The sequence below is a fragment of the Megachile rotundata genome, chromosome 4 (assembly GCF_050947335.1).
Source record: "Megachile rotundata isolate GNS110a chromosome 4, iyMegRotu1, whole genome shotgun sequence".
Classification (NCBI taxonomy): domain Eukaryota; kingdom Metazoa; phylum Arthropoda; class Insecta; order Hymenoptera; family Megachilidae; genus Megachile; species Megachile rotundata.
Window position 1 is genome coordinate 20,676,288 of NC_134986.1, and position 22,341 is coordinate 20,698,628.

Below are 22,341 nucleotides of genomic sequence, written 5' to 3' on the forward strand. Positions count from 1 at the left end.
GAACGCTATTAAAACCTTAACAAACTTTGCAATTATGGATCCTAGTTTCAAGCGGCGCTGTTTCTATAATTCACTCGTAAAAATGACAAACTTCGCAACTTTTACATTTTTTTATTTTTGAGTATTCAACTTTCGAATCTGAGGACTTTGCAGTTTTCGAACTTAGAATTTTTAAACTTTACAGAGTTGACAGGTTAGGTTCCAAGCATTGAATTTATAGTTTGAAAATATCAAAACTAGAGAGTTGGGAGTTTCTAAAGTTTGAAAGGTCCAAAGTTTCAGGCAAGAAAGAAAATCACAAAAACAGAAATGCGGCAGGAGCTAGATGTCGGAGCTCGTTTCAGAAAAGGACATTAAAAAATTGACAAGACACGCGGAAATCTCGACGCGAAACGAGCTACATCCGGCTTTCCGCTACTCGTCGGGCTTTCACGTCCGTCAAAAAACGGAGAGATTCGGGATTCGAAGCAGTGGGTCGGCTCCGCGGCGGGCAGACAAAGAAGATGCGCCGCGAGCAACGAGCGGATGAATGTAGGCCCGGGGAAGAGAAAATGGAAGAAGCGCGCGAACAAAGCGTTCTGATGTTGCTGCCATGGGTATTGTCTGATCCGAGAACACTATACCTTCCTGTATTTCTACTGTTTTGATGTATCGTTCGCTTTTACCGATGTATTCCTCCAAAGAAAACCAGCTGTTATTTCATTTTTTCGTCTTCATAATTCGTAACGTTTTCGTCATGTCGAAAGAAACTGAAAAATTTTTTACTCGCGAGTCAGACTATACCATCGAAACAGAACTCCGTTCTATCTTTAGTACGAATTGTTTGTTTTTATTCCAACTATACTCTTAACTGTAACTTTTGTATATTGTTGGAAACGTTGAGAAGCATCGTTCGAGTACATTTCGAAAGGTCAGTAACGATTCAAAAGATCTTTACTGTCTTTTTTTACGGTCGACAAAAATTACAAATAGCGCAATTCTTCGGATTAAGTAGTCAGAAATAAAACTGAAAATCATCCATAACTTTGGCAAGATTTCATTTTTGAATCTATGGCCAATAAAAGTGTTTTTCTTTTCAAACGCGGCGGATAAACGAGAACATTTTTCTAGCAGGAAAAAGCAGCTGTAAGATGGTAAGAACAATCGGTAGAGGAATAAAACCGCGGTGAGCGTAAATTGAAAGCAAAAGAATGAGACGAGAAGCGAAAACGAGAATGGATGTCCTCACGATTGCCGTGGCTCGTTTCCTAGAGCGACGCTGTACTACGACGGTTGGCGTCGCGACGCTTCGATTCGTTGTTTTACCATCGCCTTTTCTGGAATGGCCAGTGGCGAGACGGTTCCCTTCCGGAAAATGGACGCGTTCCAACCGGTCAAACTGCTCGTTTGCTCGCGACGGTTTGCTCATACGCGCTCATGATTCTTCCACGCGAAAAATATCCTGGAAGCGTGTTCGTGAGTTTGGAAAGTCGGCAAAAACACGGTCAAAGATCACGGGTTTCCGGTTGGCTTCGCGGAGATAAGAAAGCAGACTTCGACATTGCGAATGTTGCTTCCTCTTTTTGTACTTTCAATTTTACAACTCCAAAATGAATTGGCAGCAATTCGATCCATAATACATCATGTCGGATAATACAGTGATCGAGCAAAAAGAACAGAGAGCAGTTTCAGGACTTAATCTGAAAAATAATGACGGTTCAAAAAGCAGCTACCCCCTTTATCGCGTTCGAACACGTTTCCCGCAAATGAAATTACTTTCCCGAAGAAAACGCATCCTAGTAATTTGTCTGTGCCCCCGCGGTCGGGCGTGGGCAAATAAAATAATTGTCATCGAGCGGGAACACGCGTGTCGCGGCACGTAGACGCGCGAGGGAACGGTCTAGGGGTAAACCGTGTGGAATAGGGCGTGTAACTGCATTTTCTCGTCCCTGCGGTGCGACGTTCGCGCGAATATGGCATACAGTCCGAGCATAGGGAGCAAAAATAGAAGAAAAATCGCTCTCGATCGTGTGTATCGTGGTCGCGGTTTTGCCGAGACGCTCAGTCGCGACGAGAGCTTCCTTTTCATCTCTGTAACGAGGTTAGAAACCGGCAGAAATAATTTTTCCCCGTCGCGGAAAACTGGGGTTGCTCTCGCGTTCCACCCTCCTAAGCTTTGGGCGCTGTTTGCCTTTTTCCAACAGGATTCCTCTCTGGGACTGCAAAAGCCTAAGAACCAAACTGATTGCCTCGACTTCCCTCCAAATCACGGCGTTATTTATTTTTACTCTTGGATAATGTACCGGAAGCTGCAACCGCGATGCACGGCAAACGGCAAAATTGAACCAATAAAACTGTTTTTTCGCGAGACACTCATTTATTCATGTGCCGTGAAAGTGGTGCTGGGTTAAATTGTGACTATGCGTGGACAAATAGTACGAAAATAAAGATTTTTTTTTAATCTGACTACGATGCAATGTAACTTTATATTCACAATCAGTAGGATCATGTCATGCACATCTCTAATCCCTTCAAGATCAAGATTAGGTTTAATTTCTTTCAAATATATCAAGTCACATATGTGAACATTACCATTGCTTTCGTGTATCATAAACTCTTAAAATTCATTTACATAATTGTTATAGAAATATAAACATTAAAGATTGAATCGTTTCTTTTCCTAGCCTCAAAAGATCATGCATGAAGAATAATTTAAAAACAATACATGTCTTAAGAATTTGATATCGATTTAAAGTATATTGCAAAGTAACGAAGTTCCCAGTCATCGACTGCAAGGACACATTTCAGGGTTCGAAGTGAATTCCAGGAAATTTAAAAGAGACATCCCGGCGATAAAGTGGTAGCACTAAAGAAGGTAGTTTGAGGGTAGCCACGACCATTCGATCCTAGTAGCCACCTTCTGGGGCCAAGGAGAATCTTGGGATCTCTTATGGGTTTGTCCATGTGTGGGACGAGCGATGTAATCAGGGAACGATTTCTTTATCCCGTGACAGTCTCTGCTCCTTCCAGGACGGGAATAACACCTCCTCGATCGAGGAAAGAAGGTCGTTAGATCCTGTACCTTCTACGGAAGTACTGTACATTGCCAGGACTATTGCTACACATTTCACGGTGCGGAAACTGTTTCTTCTCGTATTCGAACAAAAGGTCGATGATCGATGAATGAGCTTATACACGATGAATCGAGTAAAAGATGACTGCGTCGACGAGTCAACCCTTTAAAGGGTTATCTTATCGTATTCTCATTTTTATGTTTACAACCTCCGCTCTGCTCTATCGTGCTCGACTCGTACGTCTCTTTCCTTATTTGTCAAAAGTCCAAGTGTACTTTTTCTCGATTACTCGTTACTTTAAACCGATTCAACGCACCTTGGGCGTTCTTCGCTCGGCTAAAAAAAGTATATACCTGCTACCTCGACGGTGTATACCTGCTCATAAATCTTGGACCTTTGTATTCCAGCATGCATTATTCTCGCATACTTATTGCGTATTACTCTTAGGTGTCTGTTCAAGAAACGTTTTCCTCTCGAGTCCAGCTGAAAGAATCTCTACGAGCCAATTGTCTTCGAGAATCTCAAAGCCTCTTTTTCCAGCGGGATCCGAGTCGTCTCCGCGGACTTGTAGGTAAAAAGTAAATTGTCCTACGCGCGAGCTATATCGTTCCCATAGAAGAACGGTTTATTTATCGCGTATTTCGCACGACTCCTGCCTCCCTCGGTCGCTTTTATGCGCGCGGAACAAAGCTGCAAAGCGAGACGGGCGAAAGCTGGCGGGACACGGCACGAAAGAGAGAAGGAACCAGGAACGAGGGGACAAGGGGCTCGCGTATTTTGTTCTTTCGACGTGGACGCTTCGAAAGCACTAGCGGTGCATTCGACTGGCGCTCGCAGTGCGAGAGAGAGAGAAAAAAAGGAATTTCTACGTCTCTCCACGCTGTTTACCCAGATTTATGGCCGCAGACTCTGTCACGGATGAAATTTCCGACTGCCGATGCAAAGCCAATTTTTCATATCGAGATCGGCCCCCGTGCGACCCACCGTAACAGATTTCTCACTCCTTACGAGCAAATGAACGAGCTTCATTCATCATATTTACAACGTGCCCTCGAATGCTGCCGATCCGACTGAAAACCGTTTCCACGCCATTTCGAAGCTACATCTGTTCAATTAATTCGACCGGGTGCTTTATGCGCCAGCAATTTTCAATCGGACGGTTTTTCTCCTTCTGACTTATTTATCTTGTCCTTTCGCCCTTTCAGGACGCACACGCGAACGAATAAAACAAACATCTTTTTGTCGAGGGGCTGGAAAGAGGATAAACCGTGTGTAACAGCTACTAAGCGTGAATTGAATTTATCGTGTACATCAATAATGAAAGTCTCAGGCCTTCGTAGAAAACATTGAATCATTTATTTATTGGTAAAGGTGCAATTAATTAGTGCGAAACACTGCTATAAGAATTTTAACGAGTACAAAAGCAAATGGCATGTTGTTGATGAAGAGCAATACGTAGAAGCAAGTGTTTTGTTCCTGAAAGGAGACGCGAGAAGAAGAGCAGATAAATCAAGATTAGCGAAGAATAAATTGCGAAGAATGAAATTACATCGGTGTACAGATCGATCACGCTAACCGCAGCCGTCTGGAACGGAATCGAAATTCGAGATAAAAAGAAAAGCTTCGTCTTCGGCCGGTTCCGCGCACGAACAATACAACATCTAACGAGAATCCTATAATCATCCGGGGAAAAAAGAAACGCAGCCAGGCGCAGACTGCGTGTGTCTGGTGGCAAAACGAGGCTTCGATCGGTAGCTCTCGTTCAATCAACTCGCCAGCACCGACTTTCAATTCAATCTCGAGGCGCGATTCAAATGTCTCCGGTTCGCACCCCTTTCACGAAACGCATCGATCATATTTACAGTGCGACAGGAACGTAATCTGGTTGTCGACAAGGATCGGACCGAGTCGAATCGGGAAAAAAGAAAGGGGAGAGAAGAGGGTACGCGAAAGGGAGCGGAGAGGTCGTGGCGCCATGGGACCACCAGACCTCTTCTCTCCCTCGTCTTTTTCCCGTTTCGTCGTTCTCTGTCCCGGCCACGACGAGACACGTCCCAGTCACGTAACCTTAAATTGGTCAATTATTTCCCAATCGTTCTACCAGCCGCCGACGTTTGCAGTCCCGAAGAGTCCCGGTACCGACCGATTGACTATCCGTGCCAGACAATCGCGGTATCTTGCTCGACAAAGCCCCGCCGCGATTTCGTGTCCCGAAATATTCCTCACCGTGAGTCAACCCCATCGCTAGAATATCCTTCGACAATAATCCGAATAACCGCAATTACATCGGTGTCGCGAGACATAATTTCACGACACGAAATTGTCGCAATATACTGATAATATAAAACGCCCGGTTGTCGGTTAGCGAAAGCAATTTTCCGTCGGCTCGAATTTTTGGGAAAATCCTGGAGTTGAACGTTTCATAGCGACATTAAGGTTTTACGAGCGACGACGCAGCCGTGAACTGGATGTTTTTCGGCTACTCTTCCTACCGTGTCTCCAGTTTACAGCTCTCGTTTTAAAAGCGAACCGTTAATCGCACAATATGGATTCACGGGGAGAGATAAAAGAGAAATGTAGACAACGTCTGGAACGGTAGTTCTTTGTTTATGGACGAGAGGTTCAATCTTGGAAATCGCGACACGAAACTTTCTCACGGTAGAAATAAGTTTGCCAGACTATTCAGAGTTTTTCTTTCTAATCTGGATGCAGTCACCGTGATTCTTTCAAATTTACGCTTCGAGATTTTCCTTTACTTTCAATTCTATCTAATAGTTATGTAATTGTTTTCAAACATTTATAAAATCTGTTAGTCTCTTCAAAGATATTCAGATATGTGGACGTATAGTGTTCTTAACACTAAACCTACCGACATATAATGTACTTAATTTGAAATTAAAAATGAAGTTAAAAATATATAAGCAAACGATGAAACATAATTTAGTATACACATCTATTCTTTATTTCGATGAACATCAATTCTGATTTCAAGGCATGTACTTTAACAAAATGTGTACCCTGCAATAAGAAACTTGCGGAGCGGTCATTTGACTGGTTTCGTAATTTTAGTGTTAAAGCTGATGTGGATGTTATTTCTTGTTTTTGTATACCAGATTTATATGTTGAGTAAAATATAACGACGTTGAGATCATTTGCTAACCTAAAAATTGCCTATGATATTTATAATTTGAAATGTTGCAAAATTATCTGGTAATAAAGTGTCTCGTGAATTTCCTTTTAACACGGCGAGCCCGAATCGACAAATTAAACTGTTTGGCGAAATGTCCGCAATAACATGCAGTTATTACCCGACGAAGCTGTATTCCGAGTCCGAGTAAATATTACGAAATTTCCAGTGGGTTTTTAACGCGAGTAATCCTCCCCCCTTGTCATACAAATCCCCGACGAGTTCTCTATTTTTCTACTCTCCACAGATTCCCGTCCTGTCCGCAGTTCCGGTTTCGCGCGACAGTAGCCAGCGATGCGTGCACCGTGTGCCCAACAGACAATAAAACCGCGAAACCGTGACAATTCTGCTCTCGGACTCGTAAAAAACCGTATTAAACCGGCGGATCGAGAAGTTCGCGCTTTTACCGAGGATCGCAAACTTTCCCCGTAGCAAACGGAGAAACCCAGCTGAGTTGGCAACTTCTTAAAGACAATGTCATTTCCGGCGTCCGGATGAATAGGCTGTTCTCCTCGACGATCGGATCCGATGCAATTTAAAAATTAAACTCCTACTTTTCCATTATCCGGAGGAACTATGCAGTTCGCGATAAGACAGACGATTCAATGTTCCTCGATTTCCATTCGATTTCCTCGTTCGCTGAAAACCGCGTACTTTATCTTTGTTCCAGATATTTTTACGTCAGATATATTCGTCAGTCGTATCGCGATGCGTTGTAGCCACGCATAATTTCTACCACTCTTTTCACAGCCGTTCTTTGGAGGGTAATTAACGTTCCAGCGTGGTTAACACAGAAACGGCATTCCTTTTTCCCTTTGATACAGAAACGAGAGACAAAAGATAAGCGAGCCCCACGGAATAAGTGTCCCGTAACCAGGTACGACTCGCTATGAATGGAGGAAAAAAGAACTTTCGTTGTCACGGAAGCCCATCGCGTCTACCCTTGCCACTATTTTAGGCTAATTAACGAACTTGACATCGAAAGAGAGTGACCTACGATAACGGCTTCCGTGTCACCGCATTCCTGCAGCTGTATCTTATCTTTTAATTAAGTAAAACGGTTCGATCATGGGACGAGAATAAACGTCACGGTATCTTCGAGCGTGTTTTACATCGACAGCAATTTCGTCACCTGTTAAAATATGTAAATTCCGATAACTGTTAGATACGTGTCGCGGTATTTCCCAATCAATCTGTTTTCTTACGGAAAGGCGTACAGGGATTTATTCGTTTTAGAGGATGTTTCACGTTAGAAAATTTCAGGAAAATTTTAGTTCAAAATTTGGGAATTTTGGTACTTGAGAATCTAAGGGTTTGTTTAAGGAAATTTAAAGATTTGATCTTAGAATTTGGGATCTTAAAGGGATGAGTTAAGAATTTGTTGACATAGGAATTTATGGATGTAGGAATTTAAACTTAGGAATTTGGGGGCGTAAGGGTTTAGGGACTTAGGTATTTGTGGACTTTGGCGTTTTTAGAGTTTGGAGATACGGGAATATGGAGACTTGGGATTTAGAAATTCAGGGACTACGAATTTTGACACTTTGGGATTTTAGATATTTCGAAATATGGATTTGGAATATAGAAGTTTAGTAACTTAAGAATATAAGGACTTTCGGGATTTGGAAAAAGATACAGAAGTTTAGAGATTGTGGTCTAGAAATGTACAAATCTAAGACTTTAATGGTGAGGTAATTAAGAAATTTGAAGAATATGAGACGTTAAGAAAAATTCCAAAAATGTACATATCCTTATCAAAAGAGCTCCCGTTAATCTCGAGCGTAAAACGCGTTATAGTACATCACGGAAGAGTTAAACACGACAAAATTCTCGGAACAGAAAGGAAAATGGCGTCAGGCGACAGAAACGTCGTCTGGTATGTATAAATACGGGGAGCCCCCGTGAAAAATCAAAAAACGGAGAACGAATATGGGTGGCTGGTGTACGTAGAAAAATTCGTGACTTTTCGTCGAGGGAACTCGAAACGTTTTTGTCGTCATTAGTTCCGGGGATATCGTCGACGTCACCGAGAGGGTGAGCTTCTTTTCTCGTACGGCGAACAGAGATTATGGATCCACGTCTTCGCGACGAGGCAACGGAGAGAAAAAAGACAGCAGCTAACTCAACGTTTTTTCGAAGCTCGGTGAACCATCGTAGACCCAGGAAAGTATGGGGCTTTATCGCAGACGAGCGTGCCTCGTATTAGAAATCAGATTACGGTTAATCTCGCTTATACGAGACGCGGTGCCACGATCTTACGAAGAATAAAATATGGACCGTTATATTGCCATTATTGTCGGGTGAACGAATTCTTTGCTTGAAGAGTATATGCATTAGATATCGTTTATATATTCTGTAATCACGCTTTTGGTCTCTTTAAGGATGGTGAGGTTCTGTATACTCAAAATTACGAAATTTATTATGTACAAGAAGGTGATGTATATACATATGCATTGATATAAATATACATACACATAGATGTACACATACATGTACATACACACACATGTACATACATACACATGTACATAGATATACGTATGCATATACATTAATATATATATATATATACATATACATATACATATATGTACCTATACACACATGTACATAGATATACATACACATACATATGCACACATATACATGTATGGTAATTGTTATTGAATTTAATTTAAGAACTAAATGCACGCGTGTCCCCGAAGAGGTTACGATATCTGGCATTATTTTATTTCTGACAAGTGTATCTCTGAAAGATAAGCGTCGTAATCTCGCAAAAATTTATTTTCGACTACCGTAGTAATCGCAGTGAGCCAATAATCATATTCTGCGAAAGTGTCTCGAAAATGGTGTATACCCCAGAACCATAAAGTTAGGGTCCCATAGCCCAATTGACCAAAAAATTATTCCATCTCATCTATCATTCATCCAGTAATCTACATTGCAATCTTTGGACCCTCGAGAAGCGGTAAAAGTTGCGAAACTAATCACGGAACCCTTGGTCTAGTTTCCCTACATCCCTCGAACGTTACCCCCATAAAAGGGATAGAAGTCAAAGTCATGGGGAAATAACCTCGAGAGTCACTGGTGTTCTCGAACGTAGTCGAAGCAATTCGATAGTGGTACTATTCTCGAGAAAGATTACGTATTCCTGTGCAATTTTCTTGGGCGTCGCACACACGCAACGCGCAATTATATTTCAGGGATATATCGCGGCTGGATCGATTAGAAAGGAGTTGCAGCGGAGAGCAGAATTGTTGGAGAAGGTCAAGTCACGCCTCGACGCCACGCGCCGGAAGAACAGTTTCCATGAAGTCATCCGGCAACCAGACACGACAGAGATATTCGCAAGGTCGAAAGTAATTAAAAGTGAATCGTGTTACAAGATGAAGGAAAGCGTCGAGGGACGAGAACGTACCCACGGCTGAACGCAATTAAACCGTTACGAGATCAAGACGTTCTTTTATCCAAGGCTTCAACCGAAGTCTTCCTCGAGGATCTTTGGATAAAATTCTCGAACAAGAGGATTCTTTCACGCAAACGAATACCGGATGACTCGAGACATTTTGAAATAAATCTAGGTAAAGTATTCCGAGCGTGAACGAAGAAATAATTAAAAGAAGATGATCCGAAGAAGCGCGTTGCCGCGAAAAGAAGGTGGCTGTAAATGTCAGCATCGATTTAACTGTGCACACGAGCGAAAAAGCTTCTCACGACATCTAAAACGGGCACAACGATCAATTTACTTCGATCGGTTCGTCTCGAGGGATCGCGAAGGTGACGTTAACGCGTAACACACTAGCGTCAGAACTTCAGACGTTGCGACACGAGCGTCGTAAATCGCGTCGCGATCGCCGCTGAAAAACGGCATAACTCCCTTGCGGAGGTAATCGGCTTGACCGCATACCGTAAGCATCAAGCTACCGTCTGAAACGCTGAAAAAAAGTCCCGTAATTGCGGCATCGAGCATTTAACCCGTTATTCAATGGCGCGTAGTTGCAAGGCCATTGATACACGAGCGCGATTCCGCGAACAATAAGCGTGCGTTAGCTCGCCCGAAGAAAAAGAAGAGTCGCCTTACCGTTAGCGTCGCGACGAACCGTCTTCGTCGCCAAGACTCGAATTCCGTCTGGTACGCGACTTTCTTATGGTAACTGAATACTCGATGGCATATCCAGTCGAGTGCGTCTCCAGTAACAGGCAAAAATCATTCGCCTTTTTTTGTTTCGTCGTCCTCGAAGGTTGATACGGAATCCGGTTCGCGTGTTACGTAAAATTGCAACCAGGAATCCGCGAACCGCAAACGATCGATGGAACTTCAACGAGTAAACAGGTAGCGCGAGTTGCCAACTTCCGGCAACTTGAGTCCGCGGAAAAATAAATTCAAACTTTTGATGGAATCAAATGGACGATACAGATCGCCAGAGGGCTTGAAAAGTTTACGGTAGACCCTCGTGTTCTTATTCTTCATACTGCGCGAATGACCAGATAGTCTACATGATGCATCATCACGCGATGCTTTGACTTACCACGCCTTAAATCATTATGTGTAGAATTACGCTTTGGATCACCAAGCATGGAATCACAAGTAGAATTAACACGCGATCACTTGTAGAATTATCGTGGAATTACTAAGAGTCGAATCCATCAACGTCCATCATGTGTAGAGTCACTACAAGTAGAATTACCACTTGTTCAATCACCACGAGTAGAATTACCATGATTTGAATCACCATGAGTTGGGAACAGTACGCGTTTAGGTTAACACGTACTTAGATTACCAAGTGTTGAATTACTTCACGTAGAAGGATCGCAAGTAGAATCGCCATGCATGCAGTTACCATGCGTTGGATCACCACATGCGTAGAGTATCACGCGTTGGATCACTACGCGTAGAACTACCACGCACAGGGATTACCATGAGTAGAATTACCACGCGCAGCGATTACCACGCGCATGGATTACCATGCGTAGAATTACCATGCGCAAGGATTACCACGCGTAGAACTACCACACGTAGAATTACCACGTGCCGAATTACCACGCGTCGAATTATTACGCGTCGAATTACCACGCGTCGAATTATCACGTGTCGAATCAGCACGCTTGGAATTACCACGCGTCGAATTACCACGCTTGGAATTACCACGCTTGGAATTACCACGCGTCGAATTACCACGCTTGGAATTACCACGCGTAGAATTACCACGCGTCGAATTACCACGCGCAGAATTACCACGCGTCGAATTACCACGCTTGTAATTACCACGCGTCGAATTACCACGCTTGTAATTACCACGCGTAGATTACCACGCGAAGAATTACCACGCGTCAAATTATCACGCATCGAATCAGCACGAGTAGAATTACCACGCGTCGAATCACCACGCGCTGGAATTGCCACGTGCTTATATTACCACTCGTAGAATCCCTACGCGTAGAATCTCCACCTATACCATTACTACACATTGAATCACCGCTCATTGACTTACCGCAGTATCTACTACGACTAAAAATCGTCACACGCAATTTTATCAAGCATACAATCAACACAAATTACTCACTCAAGCGTAAAATCACTATACTTTGCACCTAATTGAGACCATCCAAATAACAGGATTTCCCGTTAAGGCCTATATGTAAGGAGTTCTTGTTATATCGCAAATTGCAAGAACTTTCCGCTTTTACTTTTGAATGAATTCGTTAATGAAGAATGATCATCAAAGCAGGAGACTCGAGTAAATTTCCGGCCAGAAATTATTCCGCTCGCGTTCGATCGAAGAAGAAGAAGAAAGAGGACAAGTTAACATCGTGGGAACTAGATTTCACCGACGAACATAATCGAGTTGAATTTTTAACCAGCAGTGTTGTCGGTTCTTGAAAGACGACCAAAGTAATCGAATTAAAAACGTTCATGAATTTTAATACTTCCCTCTCCGCTGAAACGAATAGAAGTTTGCGGACTCGCTTTACGAACGTATCCCCGGATGGTCACGGAACAATTGTCTAAACCTTGAATTTGTTCGGTTGCTAATTTCCTTCGGTAAAAGTTTGACGTTTCTATTTCAACGCTTGCTCGCTGTACGAATGAAAAACGCTAAACGAGAGTGCTCCAGTTTTTGTAACAGCCGCTTCTGCTTGAGCAAGCATTGCCTACTGTTTGCTTTTTTTATCGTTTCACGTATGCCTTAAATAATGATATAATCGTACGAAAACGAAACAAACATTCCCTAACAAATGAGCTACAAGGTGTTTCTACTGCTTACTTTTTTTATCAGGTTTTGTAATTACATGTTCACGAGATGAACCCTGACTAGAAAAAGTGCAGCGATTGATGAAATCGAGAAGCAGATTTGAAGCTTCAGAATTTCCAGAAGGAGCAGTTACATCAGTCATTCGCGCCAATCAGATCAAGCAACAAGGAAAACAGATTTACCTCTGTCGAGCTCGTGGTGCGCATAGATGTTCTCGATTGTTACGTAAACCGATATATCGGAATTGGAAGAGCAATTAGGATGGCGTACGAGACAGTGAGAAACAGGAACGTGGCATTTAACGCGTTGAAGAAATAAACAAATCCATCAGCGAAGTGTGTCAATGCAACAAAGGAGTTGGCTCGTAAAAGCTTCTCATTGTCAGATGGGAGTCGTCGATAGGGTGCGGGTCGAGAAAACTTCTCGCCTGTTTTTCCGAGAAGAAGGAACGAAGAATAAACAAGGAGTAACCGAACGAGAGGATTGTGGGTCACTCGTCGCTTCGTCCCACTTTCTCTCGTCTCGCAGCACGTTTCTTGGTCCGCGACCCTTCGGCTCCTTCTTCGCCGGAAGCTATAAACCTTCTTACTCCGCCGATGCAGCGGAGATCGTATCGAGCTTATGAAACGACGGAAAACTGCAATCGTTGCTTTCTGTCAAAAGCAGCCCGGGGAAAAAAAGGAAACACGGAAACCGAGAGGGATTCTCGTGGAAATTTAGTGGCCTCCGAGGAACGGAAATAGCCGCAGGGTTCGAGGAGTCAACGCGCAAAGGGATCGCGACCAGCCAAGAAATACGTTCCATGCAAATTCCCTGAGTGCAACATAATTACCCCGCGGAATGGACCGTGCTAAATCTGCTGGGGAAAAAAGGAAGTACGCGGAAAAATGGCGGAACGATAATACCGGAAACGAAATACAAACGAGAGTCGTCGTACAGCCAGCAGGTGTACGCGCGGCGATAATCGATTCCAGCGATCGAAAACGAACAGGGAGAAAGCAACGTCGGGGGATTAGCACGATTATCTGAATAATTAGCCCGATGGTCGGGGGCGGACGGGCAAATAAAGCTTAACTCGGCCCGCAGAACCATTTGAATTCCATCGGTGTATTTAGCCGCATAGCTCTTCTATGATGAATGCGTTGTCGCGACTCGGATGTAAAAAATTGATGCGTTCTAGGGTCGCTAACGATGAGGTTTCCGTAACTTTGACTTTTCAACCAATTTATAGAGAACTTGGATATTCTATCCCGTTCGAATAAAGTTAACTCTTTGCACTCGAAGATAATTTTATTGTTTACAAACAGCAACTTTAAAATATTAATTAAAATGTTAAATGAGTTCTTTGGAAGTTATTACTTCTCTACTAATAATTTCCACTATTGTCTACTTCATTATATTTATACATCACATGAGCACTATTATAGAATTAATTAAATAATGCTTATTTCAAATTATTGTATTAAATCGAATGGCACCTGAGAGGCACCTCTCGAGCGCGAAGAGTAAAACTCGTTAATTTAGAATTAAAATTCTGTATCATATAGGCATCGGAAGTTTTCAAATTCTCAGAAAACCTGTTTCGGTAGAAAAGCACACGATCGTGCTCGGGAGACGAAATTACCGGAACCAGAGGGGATGAGTAAAATCGAGCGGAAAACAAGGACGCGTTTTCTAATCAAGAATCTCGTCTCGCGGAGATTCTAAGGCACCTTTATGCGGTGGTTTGTTTCGATTTAATCCCCCAGGTCCCGCGGGAAAGCAGCGTGGCTCGTAGACGAATCAAGGGTGTCGCGAAAAGAAGAGAACGATAAAGCGGAATGACTCACCAACCGCCTTGCAGCTTCCGCCATGCAGGTGATTTACGGCGAGCTGAATGATGGCCATGAGAATATCACCAAGCATCAGGCAAGCGACGTGATGAGTCTGGCATCGCCAATGCAGAACGTGATGAGAGGCAGGGAGCAGCCAACCAGCGGCCAACGTGGCTGCCAGGAAAACTGCACTAATGATAAAGCCCACCGGGTACAAGGTGAACCTGATGTCCGCGGCTTTCATTATCGGCCTGAAAATTTTGCAGGGAAATGGTTCATTCCATTTTCTTATACCAGCGAATTAAAGTAATCTTTCGTTTGATACGCTACGCAGACTGCTCCCATATTACGAAGTACCAGGGATTTAGTGTCCGCGTCTCATTAAACTGTCGCGAACATCCGACAGGATTTGACGCTTTACGGTCAAGAGGATTAGCGAAAGAAGCTTTAGTTTTATACACCTTTTTATTTAATTTACGAATTGAACTTTACCCGGCGACCATTGCTGTAACTGCGAACTAAGATAAAACCTTTTTAAAATCCTAGTACGCTTGAAACGGCTCAAAATTTTAAACGAATAATTTTTTAGGGTCTATCGGAGTTCGGAACAGTCTTCGTAGATTGTTATTTTTCCTTTACATCTACCTTAATACTATAGTTACATCTGTACAGTCTAACTGGTTTCTTTAGAAAGCTTAAAAAATTAGAACTTGAAAATTAGGAACTTGCAACGAATTCTGAACTTTTCTAATCCGAAGGACCCAAAATTCTTAACCTGCCCCCCATTGTCAAATCTCTGAGATTCTTAAAAGTAAACAAGAGGCAGGTCTCTGACCTCTCGGTTACCATTCCTACCGACAGCCAGATTTTCTTTCGACTGTACACACCTTCGAATGACGCTAACCCGAGAATATTAATAGGCGCATTCATCGGTGTCACTCAGATTATACCTGCTGGTCAAAGGATTTCTCGGACATTTCTATTCAAATTTTGCCGCAGATTCTTAACCGGTTTCCTCGAAATTGAAGTTCGAACGCAGTGAAAGTAGGAGAGAAATCGTTTCTCCGATTTCGAGCAGGCCCCGGCTTAGTCACGTCCCGTGGACAACGACGCACGCGAGTGCCAGAGAAAAGAAAAGAAAAACTTTTCTTAGCTAATACATACTCGCACGTATTATCAACGGTTCGTGCCACTTTCTACGCGAAGGTATTTGTTTTTCCATTCCACGTATCGCATCGACCGCAGGTTTTTCCAGCGGTTGTTCGAACAACGTCAAACATCTTGAATTTTGAATAAAACATGGCTCACTGGTCGAGTTTCCGTTTGCAAAAGCTTGTAAAAGCCTGCCCTTCACCGTGCACGGGCCACATGTAAACGATCGCGTTAATTGAGTTTCGAGCATTGCTTTGCGAATTGCGAGAGAAATTCAGGCGCACAACTCGCGGCTACATTTTCTGTATGCAATTTCAGGGACTCTTGTACCGTGCACGCTGCCACCAGCCATCGTTCAGGAATGCCAAGTCCGGAAACGCGTCCAAAGAGAATCGGTAACGTCGAACGCTCGTACGAGTACCGGAGTTATTCAAGAAATTCCGTTTTAGAACATGTCACGAATTTCTGTGGCCCGTAATTAATTCCTACATCTCGCGGCTTTCGTCCAACTACGTTTTGCGGTCATCGATTCACGCTCCACGTTTCTCTTTCCGTCATCGATTCAAAGATTTTACGATCTTTAGGACAAGCTCTACGATCGTCGATTTGAGAGAAATTGCTGTTCAAACGAAGTATGTTTCGACCTCGATTCCGCAGGATAATTCTAGCTCGAAACACGCGGCACAGTTTTCCTTTCGTCATCGATACGAAAGGGAAGGAGTCCGCTTCAAGTGGCACGGATCATCTCGAACGGAAACGCGTTCACGGATGACGCGGCGCATCGCGAGCCACAGACATGACCTAGAAATTCTTCGTGAAGAGGAGTGAAAGTGAGGAGGGAACCGAGACTTTTTCTGAGCGCTTCTCAAGGAATCGCTTACAACGGGGCTACCGGGCAATTAAGCCGTACGATAAATCCTGATCGAGACGGTCGATACTGGCAAAAAACCGATTCGAGTTCCGAATTGGGTCGAACCGGATCGTTCGTTCGCGTCGATCGGAAATGAATAACGGGGAAACGCACGATTAACCTCGATTTCCTATCTCGAATCGCGGAAACGTATTCGACGTAAACATTCGCGATTATTATTTCGTGCGATCGGTTTGTGTTCGTTGCGAGTCGTGGGTGTTTTCCATCAATTTTCTTCGAAAGTGTATGCTCGCGGCGCGTTCATTACTTTAATTTCGTTCGACGAAAAAACGTGCACCGTTAAGTAGAACGCTCGTTGCGCTCGTTTAAGTCGCGAGGAACGCGACGCGTTAACGAGCGGAAATCGGACTGCAACCTCGAGGAATGAGTTAAGAAACTGGTAAAATCTACGGTTGAGTATATGCGTGTGACGTTATTAACGGTAATAATTATGTCGATTATATATCAATGCTCCGATTAATCGTAATTACCGCGCTATGGTGGGTATCCTTTAACCATCGTATAACTGTACATGTTTATTATCGATAGTACCAGTTTATTATGGAAAGATTAGACAAATGTACGAACCTCTGCGACGTGTGCTCGGAGCAGGCAAAGACCTTGGACACATGATTCAGTTCCTTGATCCTCTCGACGCAGAACTGGCTGCTAGGTAAGGTGTGTCCGCTTATTTCCAGACCACCATCCGGTAACAGCACAGCATCCTTAGCGTCACCCACGATCGTGAAATTATCGTAACGATTACAAGTTGGAAAACCCGATCCTATTTCGACAGCGGACGACGCGTTCGGCAGCAACGGCGTCGAATCGGTGGCTTCCTTTAGCTGGGCGCACGTGCCTCTGCGAAATTAACAAGTTCCGGTTACACCTCATCCTTACGGCGAAACGTACTCTATTAACTTGGTAAATTATCCTCTAGGGACCAAATTTGGTCTACTTCGATATAACTTTTGCAAATTTATAAAATCGACTTAACACTAAAACTACCAAACTGGTCAAATGACCGCTCCACAAGTTACACATTTTGTTAAAGTACATTCCTTAAAATCAACATTGATTTTCGTCAAGATAAAGAGTAAATGTGTGTATTAATTTATGGTTCGTTTGTTTATTTATTTTTTAACTTCATTTTTAATTTGAAATTAAGTACACATTATATGTCGGTAGGTTTAGCGTTGAAGTATACTGGTCAGAAAGTTACTTTTAAACGTTCGATAGTTGAAAGTCCCAGTACCGCAATCCGCATGGATCATTAAGAACTTTGGAAAAAATTTAGACAGTAAATATCTTTGCACATTGCAAATGCGTGAGTCAGATGTTGGAGAAAGGTGAGTCAGGAATTCGTTAATTCGTGTTACTTTTAACGCGAGGAACACAAAAGGAGCTTGGATAATACGGGTCTCCAAATCAACCGTTTCAAAGTAAACAGCGTCTTCTGTTGACGGATGATTAACACTCGACCATCAGTGGGTCCTTTAGAACCTGAGAATCAGATTTCTTTCATTTCCTTCCTTCTAGACTAAGATTTCTACCGTTCTTTAAACGCCGCAACCGATGACGTTTCATTGATGTTTGCAAAACAAGAATCTCGGATAAGACTGATTCATCCAGGTTTACGAGTTGCAAAGTTAAACTCTCGATATTCTAAGATCTGTGTCTGAAGGTTTTAAGAAGTACGTGTCAGGAAACGAGTAAAGGTTGCATCACGAAAAAATGTTTATTAAAACATCGGTACTTGAGATTTTTGAAACGCGCATTATGACGTGATTTTCCCGGTTACTCAAACCGTGGAGAACGTAACTGGCAGCCGAACGGCACGGAAAAAGGAGCTACCCGTATCGCATGAATTTATCTAGGAAACGTTCGTTGGCTACACACAGAATGCCAACAAAGTCCAACGAAACGCCCAAGCACGAGCGATTGGAAACGCGATTAAAACGGAACCCAACATTTTTTTTGTTTGCTCGAGCGTCACGCTTGCATCGCAAACATCGATTCCAAGGGAAAGCTCGATTGCTGCAACTTTCGATCATTTATTTCCGAGCCGGGCGTCAAACGGCAACGAGCCTGTCAATAAAAATACACCGTGCCAAGCGAACCGACGAATTTCTCTCGACCCTACAAACGAATATTTTTTTATTTTATTTCCTAAATACCTCGTGTTTCGTGTTTTGGAATCCGTAACGCTCCGAGGAATTCAGACGCGTGTATCTTCAAAGCGAATGTCGTTTCCACATGTTTCGCCCGAAAGAAAATGTAACAAATTATCTTACATCTAGACAAACTTACTACGTTACGTCGGTAACTTCTCTTTTTAACTTTCACGTTCGTTAAATCACGTGTTTGTTCATTTTTTTACGTATTAACGCTTCTCGTGAAAGTTTAACTCTGCACTCAGCTGTTCCTTCAGAAGGAAAATTTTAAAGACTAAAACAAAATCTCCGGGTCTAAAGAGTGAAGCGATTCACTAGAGATAAAACCGCAACAACAGATTTCAAATTAGAGAAAAAAACTCACAGTTTGTCGTGATAAACAGCGTCTTCGCCACAGCACTTTTTAACTCGTGGTCTCATGGTGGCAGCCAAGTGGTTTCCGTCCATTCTTCTTTGCACGCACACGAGTAGCGCATTCGAGTCAACGCAGTACTCGTGCGGTTCGAATTTGTCCCCGGAATCGATTTCGAGTAGGACGTTACCGTTCTCCATAAGTACAAACGGATTCGAGTTTCTGTAGGGCACGTAGATCAGCTCCGAATTGTCGCCGCATTGTGGCTTCCTTCCCTGAACGATGTTCCATTCATCCGGCGGAGTGAACAGGAAAGTTTTAAGGGACGACGAGTAAATGACGGGTTTCCACTCGTTCTTGGAGGCTTCGCAACGAGTTATCGTCTCTTTGTCGCTGACTTTCACCAGTTCCTCTTTGTGGCGGCAACACTTCAAAATCGTCAATTTCGGAGTGGTATCCGGTTCGGAGGAAACGAGCACCAGCAACGCCGAAACGATGGTTACCAAACGAAACGCCTTCATGGTGAACGCGATTTCGCAAAATGCAATGAAACTGAACGCAAACCGAACTGTCTATGATTTTACACTGGGAACATCACACGATAAATTCTCGAGAGTTCACGATACTTCACGAACCACAAAAATCTGACAGAGTCGCACGGGATCGCGCGTCTGCTCCCGTATGTTTATAAACACGACAGGCACGATCGTACGTTTCACTGTATCGAACGGTTCGAACGAATACAATTTTTCATCGTTCGATTAAGAGAACAGTTAGAACGCGAGAGTGTCGAAAGAAACGCGACGGTGTTAACTTGACGAGGAGAAAAAGCGGTTTTGGCGCGTGTCGGCGTTCGCGACCAGGATCGAAATCGGACGTGACTCACCCGCTCGAAGGTTTCGGAGTTACTGAAGCGGGCCGACCACGCGGCCGACTCTAAACCCACCGGCAGCAGCGTGGCTGCTGGCTGCGCGCGCATTCTCCCGCCGTTCCCGCCCTTATTCAACCACCTAGCTTTCTTCTTTCCAAACGACGACCTTCGTCGCGACGCCGTTTCCCCTCGACGGGGACAGGAGGCTGAGTGTGCGCCACCACGTGCTCGCTCCCACTACCGACTTCTTTCCTCCCGGAAGTGCAACGGTACCTTGCGTGAAACTCTTTGCTCCTCCGTGGGAATCCCCCTCTTCGTGTTCTCCTTTCGAACGAATGCTCTTCGAGGATTTCGTGGGCGAACGAAATCTTCGTGTAATTTTCTGAACCGCGGTATTTAACAAATAGTAGAGATATTTCAGAATCTGTTTGCAATTTTTCTAGCTGCTACAATAATTTTTCTAAATTGAACTTTTTTTTCGTAATTATTCGAACATTTCCAACTGCGCGTATGATAAAGGAATTAATAACGTTGAATTTTAAATTGAAGAACATATTTTAATACAGCCGCATTTTTACTCCTAGAAGCGCATTTACACTGCAAGTCTCAAAAATAAATTCAACGTTCTTTAATTCAAACAGGACAAATAGTACGTGTGTTGCAATGTTTGCAGAGTATGAAAGAATTAACAACGGCGACGTGATGTTTACTTTCCGGGGGTAAAATCGTGAAATTAAAACGAGTACCGAGAAGAAAATTTAGGAGGTCCTGGTTCAGGGAATCGACAGAATAAAATTGCGCAGGCAGATGTAAAAGTACCAGAACGCTCCGGGTAATTTCCGGGAAAATACAATGGTCGAGCGAAAATAAATGCCCTTGCGTTCATTATTATTGACAAAATAAATACGGCAGAAACTGTGAACGATCTTCTACCTCGAAATCAGTATCGCGTACTTCTTGACCTCGACTAGCTTAGGACGCTTCCGCTCGCGTGCGGTTCAACGATGATAATGACCGAGAATCAAGGTAACAGTACGCAAGATCAAGTCCATAAACCATCCTCAAGCTGACTACGAAGGTGCTTACTGCTGGAGAACACTTTCCGCGTAGCGCTCGTTCGGATAATTTATAGACGCGTTATGTTCGCGAGATTAACAGTGTGGCGGGCGGTCCCGTTTAACCGAACCAGATTCACCGGCAAACGGTGTTCTGTAAACCGTCGTTGGATCTCGTTATCCCCGTATTACCCAGAATTCTTCGTTTCCACTAATTTCCCGTCCGGTTTCTCCTGTTTTGACCGATCGGTGAAAAACAACCGGTTTAAAAACAGCTCGTTGTTCCTACTTTGGGGTACGTTCAAGTACACGGCGCGAACAAATAGCTCCATATAGTTTACGTTTGTGGTCGTTTATTTCGCGAGTTTACTTATGGCGAACATAGTACCATCCTGAAGAACGCCACCGATTTTCAGAAGTTTCCCTTCAATCGAAAATTGATTTAAACGACGGCGTTTCTCGAACAGAAGAGTTCCCTTGATAAAAACCCCTTCGCTGGCTCGTTTTTACCCTCTCTCGCCAGCGAAGGGACGAACAAGACGGTGTTCCGGTCCGACAAGCGGAAACGCTTTAAAAGTTTCGGACGGCGCCAATTAAACTTCTTCGCCATTTCGCGGCGGCGAAAATTGGGAATTTATGTCGGAACCGCGGAGGCGGCGTCGCGTCTGCGAAATTTTGTCAATTAAAGTGTCCTTAGCGTTTCGGAACGAGCCACGGACAAAAAATTTCATCGGAACTTCTCTATTTCTTGCGGATAAAGATTTAGAGATTTGATAATGCGGCAATTGGAATGTTAGCGACGATCGTAACGCTCTCGATTCGTAAAAGTTCCGGTCGGAAAGCGTGCAGTTGGTCGCGAGAGAGCGACGGTACGGTTTTTCAGCCTTAATGCGAAGCTTATGAGGAAATTAGAGAGGCGAGATGTATGCGGCAATTACGCGGCTGTCCCCCGTCGACTGAAATATCGCGGCCAGCGTCGAACCGGCTCGTGCAATCGGGTTTCATCCGCCTGCCGATAAAATCGTTTTTCAAATTTCGTACGAACAGGAGCCGCGTGCGATCCTGCGATGCAGCCGGTTAATAGGAAGCTTTGGAATTCGGAGCAGCATCGGCACGCGTAAATCACGAGACTCCAGAACCAACCAGCTCTCTCCGTCTCTCTCTCGATGTTGTGCGTCGCGATGCAACGCGTGCACGTTAATAGGTTTGCACCGGGTCCGTTGTACTCGTGTACGTACAGTCCCTAAACGCGATACAGATTTTATCTACCCCCGCTATTGTCTACGTACGGAGGGTACCGGCCAGACGGTTTGATCCAACGTTGCTCGGACGATTTCGAAATCCGGCCAAATCATTGCTCGATCAACCGTTACTCATTAAGGGAATCGCTACTGTACCGACGATCCTATCTCGAAAATAATGTGCTTCGGGGCTGCGCGATAATGTACACTCCCCCTCGCGCTCCACCTCTACCCTTATCTGCTTTATGAATTACAAAGGTAATCGAGCGTCGACTGAT

At 43.7% G+C, this 22,341-nt stretch overlaps 1 protein-coding gene across 1 annotated transcript in view; it reads right to left on the reverse strand.

Annotated features, from left to right (window-relative positions):
• mthl1 (adhesion G-protein coupled receptor methuselah-like 1) overlaps positions 1-19,868 on the reverse strand; it is a 133,432-nt gene extending 113,564 nt beyond the window's left edge. Inside the window, exons 1-3 of the mRNA XM_003706466.3 lie at positions 18,909-19,868; positions 16,959-17,231; positions 14,324-14,559 (exon numbers count right to left, since the gene is read on the reverse strand). Of these exons, the coding sequence (XP_003706514.2) occupies positions 14,324-14,559; positions 16,959-17,231; positions 18,909-19,417 (1,018 nt within the window). The 5' untranslated portion in view covers positions 19,418-19,868. The remainder of the gene's footprint in view (positions 1-14,323; positions 14,560-16,958; positions 17,232-18,908) is intronic.
• Between the last annotated feature and the right edge of the window lie 2,473 nt (positions 19,869-22,341).